The 23,874-nt window shown below is 36.0% G+C and overlaps 1 protein-coding gene across 1 annotated transcript; it reads left to right on the forward strand.

The window, feature by feature from the left end:
- Positions 1-5,112: 5,112 nt before the first annotated feature.
- Positions 5,113-16,708, forward strand: LOC125177718. The gene is made up of 4 exons (XM_047879997.1): positions 5,113-5,313; positions 7,743-7,901; positions 16,234-16,392; positions 16,698-16,708. Exons 1-4 carry the CDS (start codon positions 5,157-5,159, stop codon positions 16,706-16,708), a joined length of 486 nt encoding a protein of 161 aa, XP_047735953.1. The 5' UTR covers positions 5,113-5,156.
- Positions 16,709-23,874: the final 7,166 nt, after the last annotated feature.

Here is a 23,874-nt window from a genome sequence, read left to right on the forward strand (position 1 = left end):
GTAACTCGGCTTTAGCCAAGATCGTTTACATTACAAGATCGGTTTTAGCCGCAATCAACATCGTGGCGGGGGACCCGTAACTCGGCTACAGCCAAGATCGTTTACATTACAGGATCGGCTTGGACTTGGACTAATTCGCGGAGTCCGGCCGAACTTCCATATTATCCCAACTTCCAGGCATGCTAAAGGTCAACGGTCGCTTGGAGACACAAACTATACACTCACATCCATCACCATTAACAGGAAATTGAAAAGTTTTCATTTGCCATATCATGTCAATAATAAATTACCCTCCTCCAACTGTTATTCATTACAAAAATTCACGAGCAAACTCTATTATGTTTGATGGCTCTTTGCTGATAGTTATACATTATAACATCATATGCTCAAATCTTTTGAATTTGCCAAAATCTAAATTTAATGTTTCGGCTTTTTGCTAGGAGCGTTAATTAATCGCATTAATCTGAATTTTCAACTTATTAAAAAAAAACATTGCGGACCAAACTTCGAAAACTTTAATGAACCCGAAAAAAGCTTTCATTTAAGCAAATTAACTTAATATATCATCAATCGAGCAGAGGAGATCAATCTTTAATCACGGAAAAAATACATTTCTATTTATAGTGGTTTCATCTCGATCACAAGCTGGTACATAATATCAAAGCTTGTGCATTAGATTTGTTTCAGATCTATGCCATGAAAAAGCTATTCATCCTGAACAGAACCGCATGCTTAATTGAACTCCCCAATCATTAACATTGTGGAATGCACCACTGCCTGATAAACAACAAATCTTGTAGCCTTGGAAATCTTAGTTTAAACCATCACGGTAGGTACACCTTCAGAGTTCAACCAAATAAATCTTTACAGTAAAATGCTCATTTTTTTACTCGATTTCTCCTTAGGAAAAAAAGCCATTTTACAATGTACTGTATTTACGCAGTTTTTATTATTTTGCATTTATTATATATAGACTAAATACAATAGTTAAGTCATTTTGCATTAGAAACTCTAGGGCATTTATATACTCGATTGTTCACTGCTTCTGGCCGTTCTCTTGCTACTGTCCTACAGTTATCTGCTGTCATTTAGATATTCACTTTAGCTAGGTACCGTATATCCACCTCAACTACCACCTAATGAAAGAGTTCAATATGTTCATCAAACTGAGGTTGTCAAACTGAGTGTTCACTTTGAGTTCCGATATCTGTTGTTAGGGAACCCCTGTAAATATATTTAATTTTATCGATAGTTAGGTTACGGGTTTGTCATTTTGTTTCTGAGTTACTATTACGTGACCTCGTGTAGACCCGCCGTGTAACTTGTCATTGCTAAGTGATCCACCACAGAGGTTAGTACTTGCATTGTTTATCGTGTGTAGATCTTCGTGTTGATATAGCGGTGGCTTTTTTGGTGATATTTAATATTATTATTTATATTAGTTTTTATTTATCTGTTATATTCATTTGTTAGAGTTCCGTTAATTCAAGTCCTTAATTTGTATTTATTCGTGTTTTTCAGCGGGGCTCCGAACCTAGGACATGACTAGGAATTAATAGCCAAGGGTTAGAAAGACGCACGGTTTACAGTTTTGTATTTTGTTTTCTTGTATTTATCGTTCATTTATTATTATACTTCTTTATTCTTCAGATTTTATTCATTCTTTATTTGCGATCATTGGTCAAGTGTTCGGGGTCAGAGAATGCTTATTTATTGACTGATCCCCAACTCTGCTACCTACAAATACAACAAATTACAACACACTTGATTTTCCTCAGTCCTTACTTGGGGAATTTGACATAAATTATAAGGTTTAAATGCTTGCTTATAAGGTTTAAATGCTTAAATCTCGAATGAGCAAGATAGCAAAATTTTCAAAAGACCAAATTTTATGTGTAGAGGTAGCAGGATAATTGTACTGCGCTCAACAATTATTTCATGAATATTATTCTTGACAACAGGTTCTAAAGATTGTTGCTTATGCCACTCTCATTTGATGTAATTATCCACCCTCGCTTGACTATCCTGCTCACATAGAAGGCAAACAGTATTCAGTGTCTTCGGGCAGCATTTAGTATGACAGTAGTTTAGTATCTATAACTTTCAAGTCAACACAAATGATGAACATTCTTCATTTAAACGCTTAATCTTAAGCATATTTTTGCTTATCCATCAAATCAGCCAAATTATCAATATGTGGATATTGTATTGATTGTAATTTGTCACTGATGCTCTGGAACGCCTGCGTGTGTATGACTATCTTGGTCTACAGTAAATTTTACTTTGAGCTCAATTCATAATCCTCCCGGTTAATTTTGAATTAACAAATTAACTATAATGATTGACAATCGATTTTTGCATTGATTTCAACTTCATATGTAAATTCTATAAAATGAAATGGACTAGCCATAGCAAAATTTCATTGTTACAATTGGCAAAAGCCAATTTGTGACCTCAGTGCCGGTCATACTTCAAATAATTTCTTTCCATGCAATCTCACAAGAACGAGCTCCCGAATTCCAATAATCAACGCTCAACACTTTATAATTCACGAACAAATGCACTATACTATGTCGAAGAATGTACGGGACGAGAGAAAATATTAGTTCTATTTATTTTTCTTATGTCAATAACATGAGTTAAATTGCCTCGGCCATTAAAAATTGATGTGATGTCTAGCGTTGCTAACGTGGTTATAGTATTCGGTAAAGTATTGAACCGTGAACCCTTTCAGTTCAATACTTCACCGAAGTATTCAGTTACTTCAGTTTACCAGTTGCTCTGACGAATGGAAGCGTTTACCATGTGTCTCCAAGGAAGCGGCCTAAGAAATAATACACGGTGAAGGTTTGGACTGGTCAATATGCCAAAATAAGGTTTATCATTTCGTAGAAAAATGTTTCACTAGAGTTCAATAGATAATAAAAGGAAGTTCTTTGTGCAGTGTGATTGCTAACAGCAGTAAATTATTTTGGTAAGCGATCTTACCTGATAAGAGCGTCGTATTGCTATCTCAATTACAGTGTTTGATAGGCCACATTTCTAATGCAGATTGCAATTATGCACATGTATGATCAACCAGAATTATGGGATATTTTCGCGCCAGCGTGCAGATTTGGCCCCTCCCCATTATTTTTAAACCCAGAAAAATGTCCCATTTCTCCGAATTTACATCCAATTATAGGCGTCAAAATGACAATCCTTTTGAAAAACAACATTCCAGCACGTATAGTTTCAAGATTAATGACAAAGGGACAAAGGTTAATTAAAATGACGTGTACAGGTTAACGATGATGCTGCATATATAACTGTGGAATTATGGCCAAATTCGGTGTTAGTTCAGTTAACAATTTTTCGCCACGAATTTTGATATGATGTAGCTTCATTTGCCGATGACCAATATGGTGTAAACCTTCCACTCACATATGCTGAGGCCATTGATACATGAATTTATTGTTGCCCAGGCTATCTTTTTCTAACTTATAAAGTGAATAAATGATCTTGAAATTTGTTTCCAATCTGTTATGTCTTGAGCATAACGTGTGAAAGCTTTTTGCAAAAGAATGTATAATACATGAAATATGACTTGGCATTGATTGTGATTGACGTCATTATAAATTTGAGAATAACGGTTTAGAATCAACTTGCATGATATCATAGAAATTGTGCTACTAAAATTGTTTTTGAATTATGTTAAGGCCGCACAAACACATTCTCAATAAATTCGCATTTAATTTCCATGAACCATATTATAATATTTAAAATACATGCCCTCGCATGTTTCGATCGTTTTTTATTACACCACTGAAACACCTCAAAAATACTCTCGGACGCAAAAATATTATCAAAATCTGTCATAAATCTTTTGAAGCTAATTTGTTTGAGTGCAAGTTTGAAACCTGGAACCATGAAAGTTCTTGTGCGTATCCACGATACTTATATAGTGAGTACATTAATCTGAAATTGTATTCAATTAAAGTGGGGGAGTTAGAAGACAGCAAAAAGCTTTGAACTCAGAACTCGAAGGATATGTTTCAATTCTTATAGAGAATAACGTCGCTTAAATTTTCATTCTGGGCTAGAATTCAACATGATAACAGAAGGTTATTCTAACGTTTATTCAACGTTGAACAACGGAGGTTGCTCCGACGTTGATTTAATCAGAAAATTCCGGCTTTGTTTCTATTATAATTGAAATTGCTGCATTGATAGCAGCTATATATATATCTGTGTCTTTTACCGAATTGTAATTGAGATTTGTGCAACAGGCATAAAATAATTAGTTTAAGTAACAGTAACTATAAATAAACATCAGACGATCTGTTTTTAAACATGAAGCAAAGTACTCGTTCAAAGTCATTCACACACAATGGAGGCAGAGCATCACAACAATTATCATGATAAATAAAAAACTGTTATTGTCCAAAGTGCCTAACCACACGTGCGAAATTACACGCATTAGCTATAGTAGTTCAGCCGAGGTATAAGCGAAGCGCAATAAAGCGGGGGACAACTAAACTGCCAATTCATTTGTATAATTGTTCATCCCTTGTTGAACATATTGCAAAATCCTTGTTAAAAACATTTTTACCTATCCCATTTCTTGTTCAAGATTTCCAAATTCTCCCAATGAGAATGTTAGATGGTTTTAGTGATTTATCTTTCACCTGGAGCTCGTTTACACGAGATCATAATAAAGACTAAACCTCGCCTAATAATCATACCAAATTGACATCTTCAAAGATCTATGCCGCTGTAGCATGCATGCAAAATCGATATCGAGTCACACTAGGCTGTTGGACACGTGGTTTGTCGCTTGTAACCAGGAAGTATTGGCATTGTATCTGTTGCACGCGCAGAGATAGGAAGCACATTCACTGTAGACAAGTTCACGCCATTCGTTGTCAAACAAAAATATTTAACCATACAGGGAACTAGAAATTTCTAATTCTTTGACGAATCTCCATCCAATGAGCAATTTAAAACATTTTAACGCAGTGGAAGAATATTTATGTAGATAAGGTCAAATAAAAGTTACTCTTATCAAGTTTTCACAACTCAGAAATTAAGTAACACTAAGTTTACTTTCCAGTGATTTTGATTTCATTTTCAGAAACTTGTATAAGAATTGAAATACCTACGACCTAGAGCTGTGTATGAACAAAGGAAGAGGCATGTTCTTCTCAAACGTGATTTGCTTGGTCAGTTTGTCGAGCAGTTTTAGCGCAGTTCAGGCGAGCACAATGACGCTCTTCACCGACGTAAAGATCGCGCAGGCTTGGACCACGTCTTACTTGGAGGCACCGAGCGCATGTGAGTCTCTCAGCTAATTTTTGCTTCTTTCAGGCATTATATGTATTTCTCTTTCCAAAGTTTAGATGGAAACTATCCATGCAAATTATTCATTCAATTTAACTGGACACGCGACAGTTCGAGCCTGAAAGTCTTTGAGGATGCGTAAAATGGTAGTCAAGTTTTTACGATGAAACCCATGATTAGACGAAACTATTGTTATTTTAAGACGGAACCCATGATTACATTTACTGTTCATCAAGTAAGAAAGTTTAGAAAAATATTTTATAAACTGCTTCCCTCACATCATTTAAAGTCCAGTTTATTATAATTTGGTGTATGAAAATATAATTGAAACATTCAGGAAATTGATAATCTCAATCGAGCTAAATGGATAAATGATTTTAACCGATGGGTTTGAAGCTAGATAACGAGATTAGAATGATTCAACTATTTTTATTTACAATTACTTAATAAATATTATTTTTTATTATAGTAATATTATATATTGATCCTAAGTGCCCAAAGAAAATTAAATTTAATGCTCATAGGTGATGCTACATTAATGTTGGTATTCTTCTATTTCTTGCAACATCGACCTTCGGGAAGTTATCATAAGTTTAGGTGACCATTTCATTTAGTACAACAAGTACGCAATCAAGTTCCTGGTTTTGGATCTGCATGTGTTCAATTACAATGATGGCTCATGGATCTGTTACTATAAACGCTGTTTGAATTTCGACAAAAATTATTTTCCAGGATAGTTTTCGATCATCAAGAACCACAGATCAGAATTGAACAACACAGATACCTTATCAATGTCCTCGCAATGCTCAGGCTAAACTGGTACTAACTTTACGGAGATTGTTTTGATTATAAAAAAATATCACTGTGTGCTAATCTAATAAATGAATCACAAAGTAACTGAAGTTTGATGGATTTCCCATTATTTAGTTGTACAGTGTCGATGCGAATGATACTTGAATTTCTACAGTAATCTGCAAGTTGGCTTAGAGAAGCATTATTGTTTCTACCCTTGTTTCACTTCACTTCGATATGCAGGGGACCACAAATAGCCAGCACAAGTTGCATGATTGCTTAAAAACAAATTCTTTCACTTCATGAACAAATGAATACCGGTCGGAAATATCATGCTGAATGCTATAATTTCTGTCATTGCCTGCAGTTCTGAGTTTACTTTGAACATTGATGATTTGAACATAGTAAAGACGAATGGCAGTGCAGCACGAACATCCTCAGCTACTATCAATTATTTATCAGACAGTGGTTAAAATTTGCATACTCCGAAATAGCTTTTCATGAAAGAATTGAATCTTGTTCGTTTTTTTCGGATTCGTAAGCACATTCAATGTAGTTACGTTGCAATTATTGTTATCTAATCCACCTTCTTTTAACTTCTGTGAAAAAATGGCACCGCCAATAATTGCAACTCGCCTTTGTATTAGGTAGGAAACCTCCAACGAAACTAGCCGTTGAGGATTATTTATACCGGTCGACCGAAGGTATGTATTCATGTCGATCTATCACTGAGAAATGTGTCAACTAACAGCTATTAAGTTTAAATGTGGTTGGCTATCTGTACAAAGCAATTGGGGTGTTTTTGTTTTGTAAACTGGAATTCACGATTGGCCTGGAATTGGTTCACAAGGCAGCATTAAATTTGCTCAGCGTGGAAAATCGAATCGCGGCATCATTTTCAAGAAGAACGGCCTGTTCTCCGGCGTGTTCTGCTTGGCCAGTTTGGCGAGCAGTTTCAGCGCAGTTCAGGCGAGCGCAATGGCGCTCTTCGCCGACGTAAAGATCGCTCAGGCTTGGACTACGTCTTCGTTGGAGGCACCGAGCAAATGTGAGTTACTACTAAACAAACGAATTTCATTTAATTGGTTTGCAAACGAATTGCAAAATTAATCTCTGAAATTTAAAATCGTCTTTTTATTGAATTTTCATTCATCAAAATCTTGATCAGAATTTTTTATTTTGCCAAATTTTCTCCGCGTACATACGAAATGTCTAGCTGCTGGTGGCTCTTCTGACAAACATTGAGCAATTATGTATCCTTTTGTAATTAGAGACCATAGAAGAGTAGTATTTTGGAATAATTCATGAAACAAAATCACACACAAAATAAATTCAAAAAATTTGACAAAATAACGAGAAATTCGACCAGCAAGCTAGATATTGTGTTTCACAAGGGTAGTAAAAATATCATCAAATTATACGCCAGTTCACGGAAATGTCCTATGATGATGTCTCAAAGCTGCCGCAAATAACAGATCACAGTAAAATCATTAATTCGTTTTAACCAACACTTTTATAGTGTAAAACATTATAGCATCATAGCATCGCTAAAATATCGTCTAAATGTTGTTGTCCATTTTTTTCTCCGAAAAAACATCTTATGATCCAGCTGTTTGCCCTTAATGCCTCAGGCGTGTGCCGGAATCGGTGCTTCGTGGACACGCGGTGCCTGGCGGTGTCCATCACTCAGGCGGCCTCCGTGTCCAAGTGTTACTTCAGCAGCAGCGCCTCGGTGCTCACCAACTTACTCATCACAGACTCGGCCTTCATCACCTTCATTAAGAATAAAGGTGTTCAAGATTTTTGAAATTTCAAGTTCAGGTGACACTCCTTCAGATTGCATTTAAACAAATTTATGATATCTTGCAATATTCAATAAACTGAATATGAAATTTTCGTAATTTTGTGTTCACTTCGGTGACAACTTGACTCATTAATTCACGACACACCGAAAAAAACTTGAACGAATTATAAGGTGACAAACATCATTCGCGATACAGTTCGTTCAAACTATATACTTTTAACCTTCGATCCTATTGCCACATTATGACGGTAATACTTGCCTCATATGAGCATTTCAGAAATGAATTTGGAAGGAAATACAGGAACGAAATTATACCTCGAACCTATTCGTGCCTTCATGAATTCATCTGTTACTATTAATTGCCATCTCAATTAATAAATTTCATGATCAGCGTCTTTTTGAAAGTTTTTTTTGCTCCTCTTGTTCATCATCATTTCCATGATACCAGAGGCGTTCGTCTCCACCTTCCACCGGTCCGTTTAGAAATAGAGAAAAATGGTACTGTTTTTAATTGTGTAAAACATTTTGATGAACTGCCTGATGATTTCAGAATAAACTGTTCTAAATCCATTTTAAAGACAAAATTTCGCGATCATATTCTTGCTCAATATTAATTTAACTTTGTTTATCATATAGTTTTTTTATTGTGACAATTTACTTATGTACAGCCTTTACTTTACAATGTAATATTTGTATTAATTTCTGTTGTACATGTTGCCACTATTACGTTCATACTTGTCACCTATTACGCCTGCGAAGCTTTTTTATAGCTTGTATAGGCTTTTCACCTGGAAACTTTTATTTCTAAATAGCATGTTTTTTTCTCTTTCTATTGAGTCGTGCTGTGTTGCTTTTGTGTGTAAAAGAATAAAGAATAAATAATAGTTAAAGGTGAATTAAATAATTTGCATCATCCATAATGCATACATGTATATACTTGCTCAGTGACACTGTTGGCTGCAGCATCTAAAATTACATCTACCAGCATCACAAGTGAAACTATAATTTTAAACCGAACATTAAAATCAGGTTGTTTTTCAATATATCAGGTTGTTTTTCATCATATAAAAGCAGACTTTGAGCAGTGAATGAAATGTAAACGGTCATTTAATTTGGTTATACGATATCGTAATATTAATAACAAAATTTAAGAAACAGGATTGCTAGGCTGACTGTTTCGTCCATCAGGATATAATTGGAATTTGGAAATTTGGAAATAAATAAATACCATGTAAGTCTTGATTTACAGGCATGAAGGGAGGAAATTAGATCACAGCTCTCAGCGGAAAATACTTGAATCAGCTAACACAAGACTGAATAATCAGATCACCGTTACTTAAATTTTTAGACCCATAACAAAAGACCGTCAAATAAAAGATGAAGGTGAATAACACGACACGGCAATCATCTTCTATTGACGAGAATCAATATCTATAGCTACCAATTAAAATTCGAGCGATCGGCTTGAGCCGCAATCAACATCGTACGTGGCGGGGGACCTGTAACCCTGCTTTAGCCCAGATCAGCTCTAGCCACAATAGTTTACATTACAAGATCGGTTTTAGCCGCATTCAACATCGTGGCGGGGGACCCGTAACACGGCGTTAGCCAAGATCGTTTACATTACAAGATCGGCTTTAGCCGCAATCAACATCGTACGTGGCGGAAGATCGTTTACATTACAAGATCGGCATTAGCCGCAATCAACATCGTGGCGGGGGACCCGTAACTCGGCTATATAGCTAAGATCGTATACATTACAGGATCGGCTTGGACATGGACTAATTCGCGGAGTCCGGCCGAACTTCCATATTATCCCAACTTCCAGGCATGCTAAAGGTCAACGGTCGCTTGGAGACTCGAACTATACAATCACATATCCATTAACAGGAAATTGAAAAGTTTTCATTTGCCATGTCATGTAAATAATAAATTACCCTCCTCTAACTGCTATTCATTACTAAAATGCACGAGCAAACTCTTCATGTTTGATGGCTCTTTGCTGATGTTATACATTATAACATCATATGCTCAAATCTTTTCAATTTGACAAAATCTCAATTTAATGTGTCGACTTTTTTCTAGGAGCGTTAATTAATCGCATTAATCTGAATTTTCAACTTATTAAAAAAAACATTGCGGACCAAACTTCGAAAACTTTAATGAACCCGAAAAAAGCTCTCATTTAAGCAAATTAACTTAATATTTCATCAATCTAGCAGAGTAAATCAATCTTTATTCACGGAAAAAATACATTTCCATATATAGTAGTTTCATCTCGATCACAAGCTGGTACATAATATCAAAGCTTGTGCATTAGATTTGTTTCAGATATATGCCATGAAAAAGCTATTCATCCTGAACAGAACCGCATGTTCGATCCGGCTCCCCAATCATTAACATTGTGGAATGCACCACTGCCTGATAAACAACAAACCTTGTAGCCTTGGAAATCTTAGTTTAAACCATCACGGCAGGTACACCTTCAGAGTTCAAGCAAATGAATCTTTACAGTAAAATGCTCATTTTTTTACTCGATTCCTCCTTAGGAAAAAAAGCCCTTATAAAATGTATATACGCAGTTTTTATGTTTATGCATTTACTATATATAGATTAAATACAATAGTTATGTCATTTCGCATTAGAAACTCTAGGGCATTTATATACTCGATTGTTCACTGCTTCTGGCCGTTCTCTTGCTACTGTCCTAGAGTTATCTGCTGTCATTGAGATGTTCAATTTAGCTGGGTACCACATATCCACCTCAACTACCATCTAATGAAAGCCCAAATCGTTTAACATATTCATAAAACTGAGGTTGTCAAACAGTGTTCACTTTGAGTTCCGATATCTGTTTCCCACAAATACAACACACTTTATTTTCCCCAGTCCTTACATAGGGAATTTGGACATAAAATGTTTAAATGCATGCACTATCTCGAACGATCAAGTTAGCAAAAATTTCAACAGACCAAATTTTATGTGTAGAGGAGGAAGGATAATTGTACTGCGCACAACATTTATTCCATGAATATTATTCTTGACAACAGGTTCTAAAGATTATTGCTTATGTCACTCTCATTTGATGTAATTATCCACCCTCACTTGACTATCCTGCTCACATAGAAGGCAAACAGTCTTCAGTGTCTTCGGGCAGCATTTAGTATGACAGTAATTTAATACTATAACTTTCAAGTCAACACAAATGATGAACATTCTTCACTTAAACGCTTAATCTTTAGCATATTTTTGCTTAACCATCAAATCAGCCAAATTTTCAATATGTGGATATTGTATTGATTGTGTTCACTTATTTATAACGGCAGACCTGACGAGGGCAAAACAATTATAACAATTGGTACCTTGATCGTCGCTCCACTCTAAATTATGCATGGGTACCTCAAATTGCAGGGCTCGTTTTTCTGGCACGTGTATTCTGTCACGTGTATTTCTGTCACGTATATTCTGTCACGTGTATTTCTGTCACGTATATTCTGTCACGTGTATTTCTGTCACGTATATTCTGTCACGTGTATTTCTGTTACGTATATTCTGTCACGTGTATTTCTGTCACGTATATTCTGTCACGTGTATTCACGTGTATTTCTGTTAGCCCTGCATTTGAATGAGTACAACAAATGTGAGGAGCCATAGGTATTTCTTTATCTCTCAATTTATAATCAAATTAGAAATGCAAGGCTTCTTCATCACTGGTGTGATAGTACATTTACTTGAAACCAATATCACTTTGCCGCTGAAATGAATAATGAATCTGATATATCAACACACTGTCTTGTTAGATTGAAATTAATGAAATAAGGCCAGTATATAGGCCCATCATAATATGATCTCATACTTGCAAGCTGTAAACGTTCTAACGTGCACATTTCGCAAGCAGAAAACGTTTTGAAAAACAAAAAGGAGCAAATTTATTGGGTCATAAACGTTAGAAAAAAACAAATTTTTAGATTTTGATAGATGTAACCGTTCTAATAATGAGAATGCCTGTAATTTCTAGCCAAAAAAAGCTTTGTTACCCATGCGGGCATCGCAAGTGTACTTTGTTACCCTTTGTTGTTACCTGCAATGCGGGCATCGCTCAGCACGTCTGGCAATGCATGCACCGATATCATTTTCGGTGACCAGCAGCATTAATGTTATCCATTTTATATTCGGATGAGAAAATTGTGAATGTAAGTTCACAATGATTAGAAAAGAGCACCATATTTTGCCTTATAAAGAGCACCATCATGACAGAAGGTAATTTTACCAACGTATAATTATTTGATCGATAGAAGTCGATAGACATGATTTATGTAATTTGAATTCCTGTGTAAATTATAGACAATATTTGTCACAGATGCTCTGGAACGCCTGCGTGTGTATGATCATCTTGGTCTACAGTAAATTTTAATCTGAGCACAATTCATAATCCTCCCGGTTAATTTTGAATTAACAAATTAACTATATTTAATTGACAATCGATTTTTGCATTGATTTCAACTTCATATGTAAATTCTATAAAATGAAATGGACTAACTATAGCAAAATTTTATTGTTACAATTGGCAAAAGCCAATTTCTGACCTCAGTTCCGGTCATACTTCAAATAATTTCTTTCCAAGCAATCTCACAAGAACGAGCTCCCGAATTCCAATAATCAACGCTCAACATTTTATAATTCACGAACAGATGCACTATACTATGTCGAAGAATGTACGGGGCGAGAGAAAATATTAGTTCTATTTATTTTTCTTTTGTCAATAACATGAGTTAAATTGCCTCGGCCATTAAAAATGGATGTGATGTCTAGCGTCGCTAACGTGGTTATAGTATTCGGTGAAGTATTGAACCGTGAATCAACACAGAGCATAGGAGAAAAATAATCTGTGTTTGCCTACGTTCTATGTGCGTGACATGTAATCGAAAAAAAAAAAATTAAAATGGCACGCCGTAAGGTTGAAACCCTTTCAGTTTACCAGTTGCTCTGACGAATGGAAGCGTTTACCATGTGTCTCCAAGGAAGCGGCCTAAGAAATTATAAACGGTAAAGGTTTGGACTGGTCAATATGCCGAAATAAGGTTTATCATTTCGTAGAAAAATGTTTCACTAGAGTTGGATAGATAATACAAGGAAGTTCTTTGTGCAGTGTGATTGCTATCAGCAGTAAATTATTTTGGTAAGCGATCTTTCTTGATAAGAGCGTCGTATTGCTGTCTCAATTACAGTGTTTAAAAGGCCACATTTTAATGCAGATTGCAATTATGCACATGAATTATTTATTGGATATTTCGCACCAGCGTGCAAATTTGGCCCCTCCCCTTTAGTTTTGAACCCAGAAAAATATCTCATTTCTCCGAATTTACATCCAATTATAGTCTTCAAAATGACAATCCTTTTGAAAAACAACATTCCAGCACGTATAGTTTCAAGATTAATGACAAAGGGACAAAGGTTAATTAAAATGACGTGTACAGGTTAACGATGATGCTGCATATATAACTGTGGAATTATGGCCAAATTCGGTGTTAGTTCAGTTAACAATTTTTCGCCACGAATTTTGATATGATGTAGCTTCATTTGCCGATGACCAATATGGTGTAAACCTTCCACTCACATATGCTGAGGCCATTGATACATGAATTTATTGTTGCCCAGGCTATCTTTTTCTAACTTATAAAGTGAATAAATGATCTTGAAATTTGTTTCCAATCTGTTATGTCTTGAGCATAACGTGTGAAAGCTTTTTGCAAAAGAATGTATAATACATGAAATATGACTTGGCATTGATTGTGATTGACGTCATTATAAATTTGAGAATAACGGTTTAGAATCAACTTGCATGATATCATAGAAATTGTGCTACTAAAATTGTTTTTGAATTATGTTAAGGCCGCACAAACACATTCTCAATAAATTCGCATTTAATTTCCATGAACCATATTATAATATTTAAAATACATGCCCTCGCATGTTTCGATCGTTTTTTATTACACCACTGAAACACCTCAAAAATACTCTCGGATGCAAAAATATTATCAAAATCTGTCATAAATCCTTTGAAGTTAATTTGTTTGAGTGCAGGTTTGAAACCTGGAACCGTGAAAGTTCTTGTGCGTATCCACGATACTTATATAGTGAGTACATTAATCTGAAATTATATTCAAAGTGGGGGAGTTAGAAGACAGCAAAAAGCGTTGAACTCGGAACTCGAAGGGTGTGTTTGAATTCTTATAGAGAATAACGTCGCTTAAATATTCATTCTGGGCTAGAATTCAACATGATTACAGAAGGTTATTCCAACGTTGATTTAACGTCGAACAACGGAGGTTGCTCCGACGTTGATTTAATCAGAAAATGACGGCTTTGTTTCTATTACACTGTTAGAAAAATTACCGTTAACGGTATTATACCGGCGTTTCAGTGGCCGGTCGGCACGTGAAAAAAACACCGTTTCGCCGTTTTTACTCTAATTTAACACTATAAATCCGTAAAACATCTGATAAAAACGGTGAAACAGTTTATTTTCACGGGGCGACCGGCCACTATATAGAACGCCAGTGGGACCGTTTTTTCACCGTTTTTTCTAACAGTGTATAATTGAAATTGCTGCATTGATAGCAGCTATGTATATCTGTGTCTTTTACCGAATTGTAATTGAGATTTATGCAACAAGCATAAAATAATTCGTTTATGTAACAGTAACTATAGATAAATATCAGACGATCTGTTTTTGAACATTAAGCAAAGTACTCGTTCAAAGTCATTCACACACAATGAAGGCAAAGCATCGCAACAATTATCATGATAAATAAAAAACTGTTATTGTCCAAAGTGCCTAACCACACGTGCGAAATTACACGCATTAGCTATAGTAGTTCAGCCGAGAAAAGATCGCGCAGGCTTGGAACACGTCTTACTTGGAGGCACCGAGCACATGTGAGTCTCTCAGCTAATTTTTGCTTCTTTCAGGCATTATATGTATTTCTCTTTCCAAAGTTTAGATGGAAACTATCCATGCAAATTATTTATTCAATTTAACTGGACACGCGACAGTTCGAGCCTGAAAGTCATTGAGGATGGATAAAGTGGTAGTCAAGTTTTTACGATGAAACCCATGATTAGACGAAACTATTGTTATTTTAAGACGGAACCCATGATTACATTTACTGTTCATCAAATAAGAAAGTTTAGAAAAATATTTTATAAACTGCTTCCCTCACATCATCTAAAGTCCAGTTTATTATAATTTGGTGTATGAAAATATAATTGAAACATTCAGTAAATTGATCATCTTAATCGAGCTAAATGGATAAATGATTTTAACCGATGGGTTTGAAGCTAGATAACGAGATTAGAATGATTCAACTATTTTTATGTACAATTACTTAATAAATATTATTTTTTATTATAGTAATATTCTAATACATATTAATCGCAGGAATACATGATGGAAGTTGGCAAAACGTAAGGATGTTGCATGCAGTTTATGGCTTGACGACATAAAAGAACTTATTCAAGGTTATTGATTTCCATTTTAAGGGCTGGGAATTCTAAAATTTTTGAGGGTATAGATTATCTCGTTTATACACAATACAATGATCAAACACTTTGTTTTCAAACGCTGTGTTATTTAAGATATATTGAATATGGAGCGTCAATAATCGCCGTGGATAATAATTATTATACAAAATGTATATTTGTTTGTCATCAAGCAATTTGTTTGTACCTAAATAAATTTTTTTATGTCTCGTATCGTTAATAAAAGTTAAGAATGTTTTTCACTTGACATAATGATATGATTGATATGATTGATTTAATGATATGACATACAGATATGATTGACTGCCGCAATCATAAATGGCTTCAATAATTTTGCAAATACAGTATAATCGTTCGGATAATAATTAATTAGTTCCTCTGAGGAGTAGCTAAGAAGTAGATTTGTTGTGAATTTTTTTTGGTTGTCTTTATATGTGAGCTAATTTGTAAATTTATGTGCATCTATTAATGAAATATTCCTGAGTTCTGAATATTAGGTTCAGAAAGGAAAATTTTTCTCAGCGATTTAATCAGAACAGCGTAGTACGAACAGATTTTCTCAAGACTGCTACAAAATGATGCCAAATGATTATATCGCGATCACATAATACCAATTTTCCATCTTGGTATATGATTATTGTATGCCGATATTGGAGCTTTGTTCTAAGAATTGTAGCGGAGTCATCCCAGCCGGTGCATTCTACAATGGGGCATGGATAATTGAGACGGTGAAATCATTGTAATGAATATAGTAGAATAATCCTATTCTGCCTCAGGCGTGTGCCGGAATCGGTGCTTCGTGGACACGCGGTGCCTGGCGGTGTCCATCACTCAGGAGGCCTCCGTGTCCAAGTGTTACTTCAGCAGCAGCGCCTCGGTGCTCACCAACTTACTCATCACGGACTCGGCCTTCATCACATTTACGAAGCAAAAATGTATTTTATGTGTTTTTCATACAATTGTTGTTTCGGTATTGTTTTTATAGTATTTAGGCAGCAAAAAATATGCCAAATTTGAATATCCCCTCTGAATTTTATTTATTTTAACGTTACTCTCCACAGAAAGTTGTGGAAAGTAACGTGATTTGTTTCCTAAATGCATCAGAAATAGAAAACAAACCGCGAGTAAACTTATCTCTCATTATATTGCGAAGCCCCAACAGGTTTTGGCTTGTCGAATTGTGGTGTTATCGAACCGCAATCCCATATATTCTATTTATAAACGATGTGGCCCTCTATAGTCTACAATTAAAGCATTTGGATGCATTACTGCTTCAAATTCCATTCAGAAGATAAATTAAGTCCCAGCATTAGTAACATTGGATATTTTTATTGGAAATGTGACATAAAAATTTATTTAACTCCCACCAGATGCGTGTATGCCGGGCTTTGAAGCTGTGGGCGGATTTTGCTACTTTTTCTCTACCAATAAAACCGACTTTGCTACGGCTAAAAGCTCGTGCCCATTGGGCAGCGTGCTCGCCTATCCATCCTCTGCTGCCCAAATGGTTGATCTCGTGGCTTACCTCAAAAGCAGTGAGTCAAAAATAGACGGTTCAATTATTGTTCTGTTTAGGTTCAAAGTGAACGTGAAGTCGAGGATTTGAATTGCTACGTTTACTGCGCTCAGTTTCTTATTCGGTATCAGGCATTTTGTCACGGATGCTTAAAATCGTGCATTTACAATCATTCACCGGTTGACACATAAGGTAAACTGTTAATGCTTAAGGCATTATCGTCTCATTGACTTTTGTGTTATAATTAGAACTGTCTGAGTTGGGAAGTTATTTAATGAGGTAAATCAACGCTCATCGAAACTGTAGTACGACATTTCATTAATTTCTTCAGAAACAACAAATGGAAAATATGTGGAATGATGGAATTATAAATTTCAAGGACAACATTTTGAAATCACTCGAAATTTTATCCGGTTCAGTTTTGATGTGTTCAAATTGATTAAAAAGAATAGCATGAGAACTACATTATTTCCTACTTACAAACAAGAATTGAGCTGCAAATAACATTAGGTACAACCAGGATAAGCTGAACTTTTTCTGGTTCATTCTGCAAGCAGCAAGAAAACTTGAAACAAGGCAATAAATAACGAGATTATTATCATTCAATTTCTCAGTTCTTTGCGTGCATCACTTTACATTTTTTGTTAGCCAATTAACTCCCTCAGTCATTCGTTCTGCTCATGAAGTCACTCACTCAGCTTTCGAGCTGGACTCAAATCAGTCGAGATCGCAGCAATTTGTTTTCTTCAAGGGTGATGGATCGATGACTGCTCTAATGATAGTGCATGGATGTGTCATGGTGCAAAGTTAACACAGGGTGTATCTTTCGTGACCTGTTATTTGAATAGTAATGATATCAATCATTGACTGGAGTCATTTATTTCCACAAAGTCATCGTTTTAGTGGCCCAAATTCATATTATAATCTTCCTTGCTCCAGCTGAAGAATCTTGCTTGAATTACAGAAAGAAGAAGTAAACTTAGATTTTGTGAAAACAATTTTTGCGCTCATATACATGAATGGCAGCAGATGGTTCTAGGCTTGACGAATGTATTATCTTGCAAATTGTATATATGAAGCTCGTGTGGAGCTTTGAATTTTTCCACTTGACCCTGACATTCGCCATGTGCGTGCTATACATAGCCCAATGAATGCATGAGGCGAAGGCTTGGATATTTGATTTGAATCGAAGTAAACAAAATCAAATCCGATTTTCTATTCCGAGTTCAATAAAATTGTATGCTCAATGAATGCACCCTAATGAATGGGCGCGTGTTTCTTCATTTACAGACCTGTCTGGAATAAACGACTGGTGGGTCGATTTGACTCTGAATGCGGGCCTGTGGTTCTGGAAGGACGGAACTGTCACCACGGGAGGAGGTTTAGCTAACGATCCTAATCACGCCTGCGCCAGACTCGATGCTCACTACCAGCCACATGACGAATCGTGCACAAAAATTTATTGTTTCGTTTGCCAGTACAAGGTGTGAGCTTGAGTTCTCCACTGTACTCATTGTACTGGTGAAACCAATTGTTCGTCATTCCGCTCGCGCATATATTACGACAGTTAAAATTATCCCGCTTTATGAATTTCGAACGCAACAGTCACATGAAAATCCTTGTAAACGTAATAGATTAACTCAGTTACTAGCATTTTTTTTAAATTCAGAGAATGTCGAGAACAAATGTGCACCATACCTACATGAATGATCTTAAAATCAAAAACCTAATTTTTGACGATTTAATAGCCAAAATGACAGTAAAAACACATTTTGCCCAGAAACCCGATGCCTTTTTTTTAACGAGTTCAAAGAAAAACTTTGAACCACGTTAGAAATTCTATTTCAATGTCCGAATTGTGCAAATAAAAAATATATTGACTACAGTCAAAAAACACAAATTAATAGGATTTTTTTCCATGTTCGAAATACCTAAATTGCCAGTAGTGGGCGAATCGCTTGAAATACGAGTAATACATTGCCCAAAGTTAACCATTCGGTTTTAGTTTTCCAACTGAACTTATTAGCAGTAGAAAATTGTCCAAAGTCAAGAATCCTGTTCCAGTGTTCAAACTGCACAAATTACCAGTTGTGTATTATTTGAAGTCAGTTATTTTATATCTTCGTTAAACTGAACAAATTACATTGAATACATTCTTAACAGTCGGTCATTCTGTACCAATGTTTGAACTAGAAAAATGTTACCAGTAGTGCATTGTTTAACGTAGAAATATTTTATTTGTTAGAACTGCACAATTAAATAAGCAGCTGTGCATGTTCAAACTACTGAAATGAACTGCCGTGAATTGTTACCACTGCCCAAATTACGAGTAGTGCATTGCTTAAACTGCATAAGTTTCCTGCACTGCACAATTTAACACGTTTACTCCGAGTGCTTCATCTTTTACTATTATTCCATTTTTTCTACTATTATGAAACATGGCTGCCAAAAAGTTTTTTTCAAGACAAATTCCTTGATTTGTTTTTTTTTTCATTGCGTTGGCCGTCTAAAACTTATGGTAGTGGTACTTTTTAATTAAAAAAACGCGAAACTAAATTTTTACACCGGAACTCGCAAATATACTAGTATAAATTGAGTTATAGGCCTTTCTTGTTCTTTTTTTGGTTCGCAGACTTGACCGTTATTTAGGCCATCTGGCAACCATGAATTATGTACCGCTACGTACGTCCAGGAGAAATCCATTTCTGGTACGCATGTGCGTCACTTCGGAGTCAACGTGTTAAATTGCACAAGTTACCTGTTCTGGATTGTTAGAACTACACAAAAACATGAAGTTTACAGCATAAACTGCACAAATTACCCGCAGTGCATTAAATTACGATATGCGTAACTGCCAGTGCTTGTTATTTCACAAATGACTTGTGGTGCAAGTTTAACTTCGCAAATAGCCTCTATACTGCATGTTTAATTCACAAATGACCTGCGGTGCATCGGTTAACTTCACGAATTACCCATAGTTCATTGTTTAAATTACAAATAACTTGCAATGCATTGTTTAACCTCACGAATAATCTGCAGTTCATTGTTTAACTTCTCGAATAACCTGCTGTGAATGTTTAACTTCGCAAATAACCCGCAATGAATTGTTTAAATTCACAAATAACCTTCAGTGCATGGTTTGGGTATACACAGATCCGCAGTGCATTGTTTGACTTTACAAATAACCAACAGAGGTTTGTTTAACTTCACAAACAACCTGATGCGCATTGTTTGACTTCACATATAACCTGCAGTAAATTGTTTGACTCACCAGTAACCTGCGGTGCATTGGTTACCTTCACAAATAACCAGCAGTGAATTATTTAAGTCCGCTAATTACCAGTAGTGCATGGTTTGAAAAAACTGTTTCACAAAACTCATGGCGTTCATATCACCAGGTAGACGTGATTGACATTCTGCTACAACAAACCAAACGCAATTCAGAAAAATCTTGAAATTTGGTTGAGGTGCTACACAAGGATTTTTAGAGAATTAATTTAATTATGAATTGATTATCTCTTTAGTGGCTGCAATTATGACGGTGATCGCTTTGATCGAAATTTCAAATATTAAGTTTCGCATGAAATAAAGACATGAGGTCAGTGGCCAGCAAGCAAAGTTGATCAGAGATGGTAATGTTATTTATTAATTGTATATCTAACTATAATTATAATGGTTTACTAAAACATTTAAATAGTTAATTTGGTCTAATTAGCAGACCATCTGCGCACCAACGTACCAACATTCATATTGTTCCTTAATAAGGGGGAGGTATACCCTAAAATTTCGAATTTGGCATTTCTGTTATTTAGTATCATCTTAAAGCTGACATTCTTCCCTATCCAACGATACCACTGCGATCCCTGTACGTGAATTTATACGTACATGACGGCTCTTTAAAAGAGGGCGGGTGGGGGAGTTCCTTCACTAATTAGATGCAAGGTAATTAGCTGCTGAGTATTTTAAATATAGTGTCTGATTGAGTTGCGCTTTAGTTACTCGTTTAGTTTCATCTTTAAGTTGACATTCTGAGTTATCCAACGATACCACTGCAATCCCTGTACGTGAATTTATGCGTACACGGCTGCTCTTTAAAGGGGGGCGGGGGGGGAGTTCCTTCAGTAAATGGATGGGGCGAAATTCGCTGGCCAGCACAAGATATATGGTGTTTTCTGGCATCAAGGCTCAGTCACCCTCCTCGCTTCGTACGGAGAGGTGTACTGCAAGTATCTGCTACCATCCTTGAGTGGAAGGAAGCTACAGAAGCCTGTAGTTTGGTATCCATGCTACATTGAGTGCCTATTTCGAGGCGCGCGGGACTTTGTCGCGCTGTCCTGAAAAGTTTAACTTATTGTCACGAAAAACCTATCTCCTCCTAGAGTTTTGAAGCTAAAGCCATTGGACATATACCATTCGATTTGTAAAGACCATACCTATCGAGTAACGAAGCCCTTTTTTAAATTTGTGCATAGTTTGGATTCAAAATGGGGGGGAAAGGGGAGGGGATATCTGAAGAAAAAAATTTTTAAATGCGTGCAAAAAAAACTAAGGCGATGATAAAAAATCGGGCTTCGTTACTCGATTGGTATGGTCTTTAAGAATCGAATGGTATGTATCTCATCGCTGTAGATTCAAAACTCTAGGAGGAGTAGGATTTATACAGTACCCCTTTTTGGCCGTTTACTATGAATTTCACGTTTTCTATGCATTTCTTTTAAAAAATTACATGAACAAAATGTGATTCTTTTGCGGTTTTACATACATGTGTGAAGTTTCAGAAAGATCCGTCCGTAAACAAAAAAGTTTTTCCGGAGGGTATACCATCCCTTACCCTATGAAAATTTCATTTTGTAAATTTCATGCCAATAGGCGATGCAAAATTAATGAGGTATTACATTACTTCTTGCGCCATCGACCTTCGGTAAGCTACTCATAAGTTTAGGTTCCTTTTTCATTCAGAACAGCACGATGATAGTACGCATTCAAGTCTCTTGTTTTGGATCTGTATTCAATTACATTGATGGCTCAAGGATCTGTTACTATTCATGCTATTTGAATTTTGACAAAAATTATTTTTCATTATAGGGCTCATCAAGAACTACAGATCAGAATTGATCAACACATATCTTCTATCAATGTCCTCGCAATGCTTAGGCTAACCTGGTAATTACATTACAGAGGTTTTTTGATTTCTAAAAAAATTCACTGTGTACAAATCTAATAAAAGAATCACAAAGTAACTGAAGTTTAATGAATTTCCCATTATGCACTTTTATGTCGATGAGAAAGATATTTAAATTTTTATGGTAATTTGCTGGTCTGCTTAAAGCAACATAATTTTTTTACCATTATTTCACAACACTCCGATATGCAGGGAGCCACAAATAACCAACTCGAGTTGAATGATAGCATAATAAATAAATTTGTTCACTCCTATATATTAATCATTGTTATTGTTCCAGCTTGTGACCGAGAATAAACTACTGTAACTGAAAATGCATTTTTCCGTGATTAGAGAATAATTTCTTCTGCTCGATTGATGTAATATCTGTCTCTTATACACATCTAGATGTGTATAAGAGACAGAAATAAAGCGGGGGACAACTAAACTGCCAATTCATTTGTATAATTGTTCATCCCTTGTTGAACATATTGCAAAATCCTTGTTAAAAACATTTTTACCTATCCCATTTCTTGTTCAAGATTTCCAAATTCTCCCAATGAGAATGTTAGATGGTTTTAGTGATTTATCTTTCACCTGGAGCTCGTTTACACGAGATCATAATAAAGACTAAACCTCGCCTAATAATCATACCAAATTGACATCTTCAAAGATCTATGCCGCTGCATGTAGCATGCATGCAAANAGTAATGAATATACAAATCAAATAATGGAACACACATATAGTATATACATCGATTCAAATCATTTTCACATATCGCAATTCAATAATACACATCAGGACCTAACACACTACGTACCTCCGCTTCGGGCTTCACACCGCACAATAATCTAGCAGCAACTTACACCTTCCGCATTCCAACTTCCGTAAAGTCTAAACTAAAATGGCATTGAGCAATTTCGCAATATTTGACGAATCCCAAGTAAAATAACACGTAAGATAATAAAATACAAGCTTATACCTCAACAACAGACGTCAGGCGAGGCGACAGACGCCAGGCGAGGCGACAGACGTCAGGCAAGGCGACCGACGTCAGGCAAGGCGACCGACGTCAGGCAAGGTGACAGACGTCAGGCAAGGTGACAGACGTCAGGCCGGAAACCGCTGACGCTAGATCGTAGCAGCTCAGGGAATGCACGATGGAGTTTATGTGGCTAAGTTGGAGCCAGGATGAAAGTAGTAGTTTCGTAATACGTGAACAGGTTGCAGCTGAAAATTAGGTTAGACTGTATGAAATGTCACTCAAGCACATGATCAAGGTGCATAGTGCTGCTTCTGACAAACAACTTAACCTAAAAATTACTCACTTGTGACTATATATGCGTATCAAATCATTTAGTTGAATATAGTCATATATTCAATAGACTTTAGCTAAAGTTTGCGACCGGAACAGTGGCACCCGAATCTGCGAGACAAATGGGATATTTAAGGTGGCTGCCTGAAACGGCTCTTCTCGTCACGTACGATCACGTCGTACTAGTATCGTTTTAGACATTTACCTTCAGTTGTGATGTTCATGGCCAGCCATGGGTGACCGAGCCAGCCATGAATATATCATTCGAACTGAAGCGAAATTTCGCTAACTCACTCGAAAGAGATATTGCATCATTTAAACATTTTATGACCAAATTCCCTAAGTAAGGACTGCGGAAAATCAAGTGTGGTGTAATTTACCACTTCTATATATTTAACTTAACTTCTTGTTTTCTGTCAACTAC

This window comes from Hyalella azteca, unplaced genomic scaffold (assembly GCF_000764305.2).
Source record: "Hyalella azteca isolate HAZT.00-mixed unplaced genomic scaffold, Hazt_2.0.2 contig4379, whole genome shotgun sequence".
Taxonomy (NCBI): Eukaryota; Metazoa; Arthropoda; class Malacostraca; order Amphipoda; family Hyalellidae; genus Hyalella; species Hyalella azteca.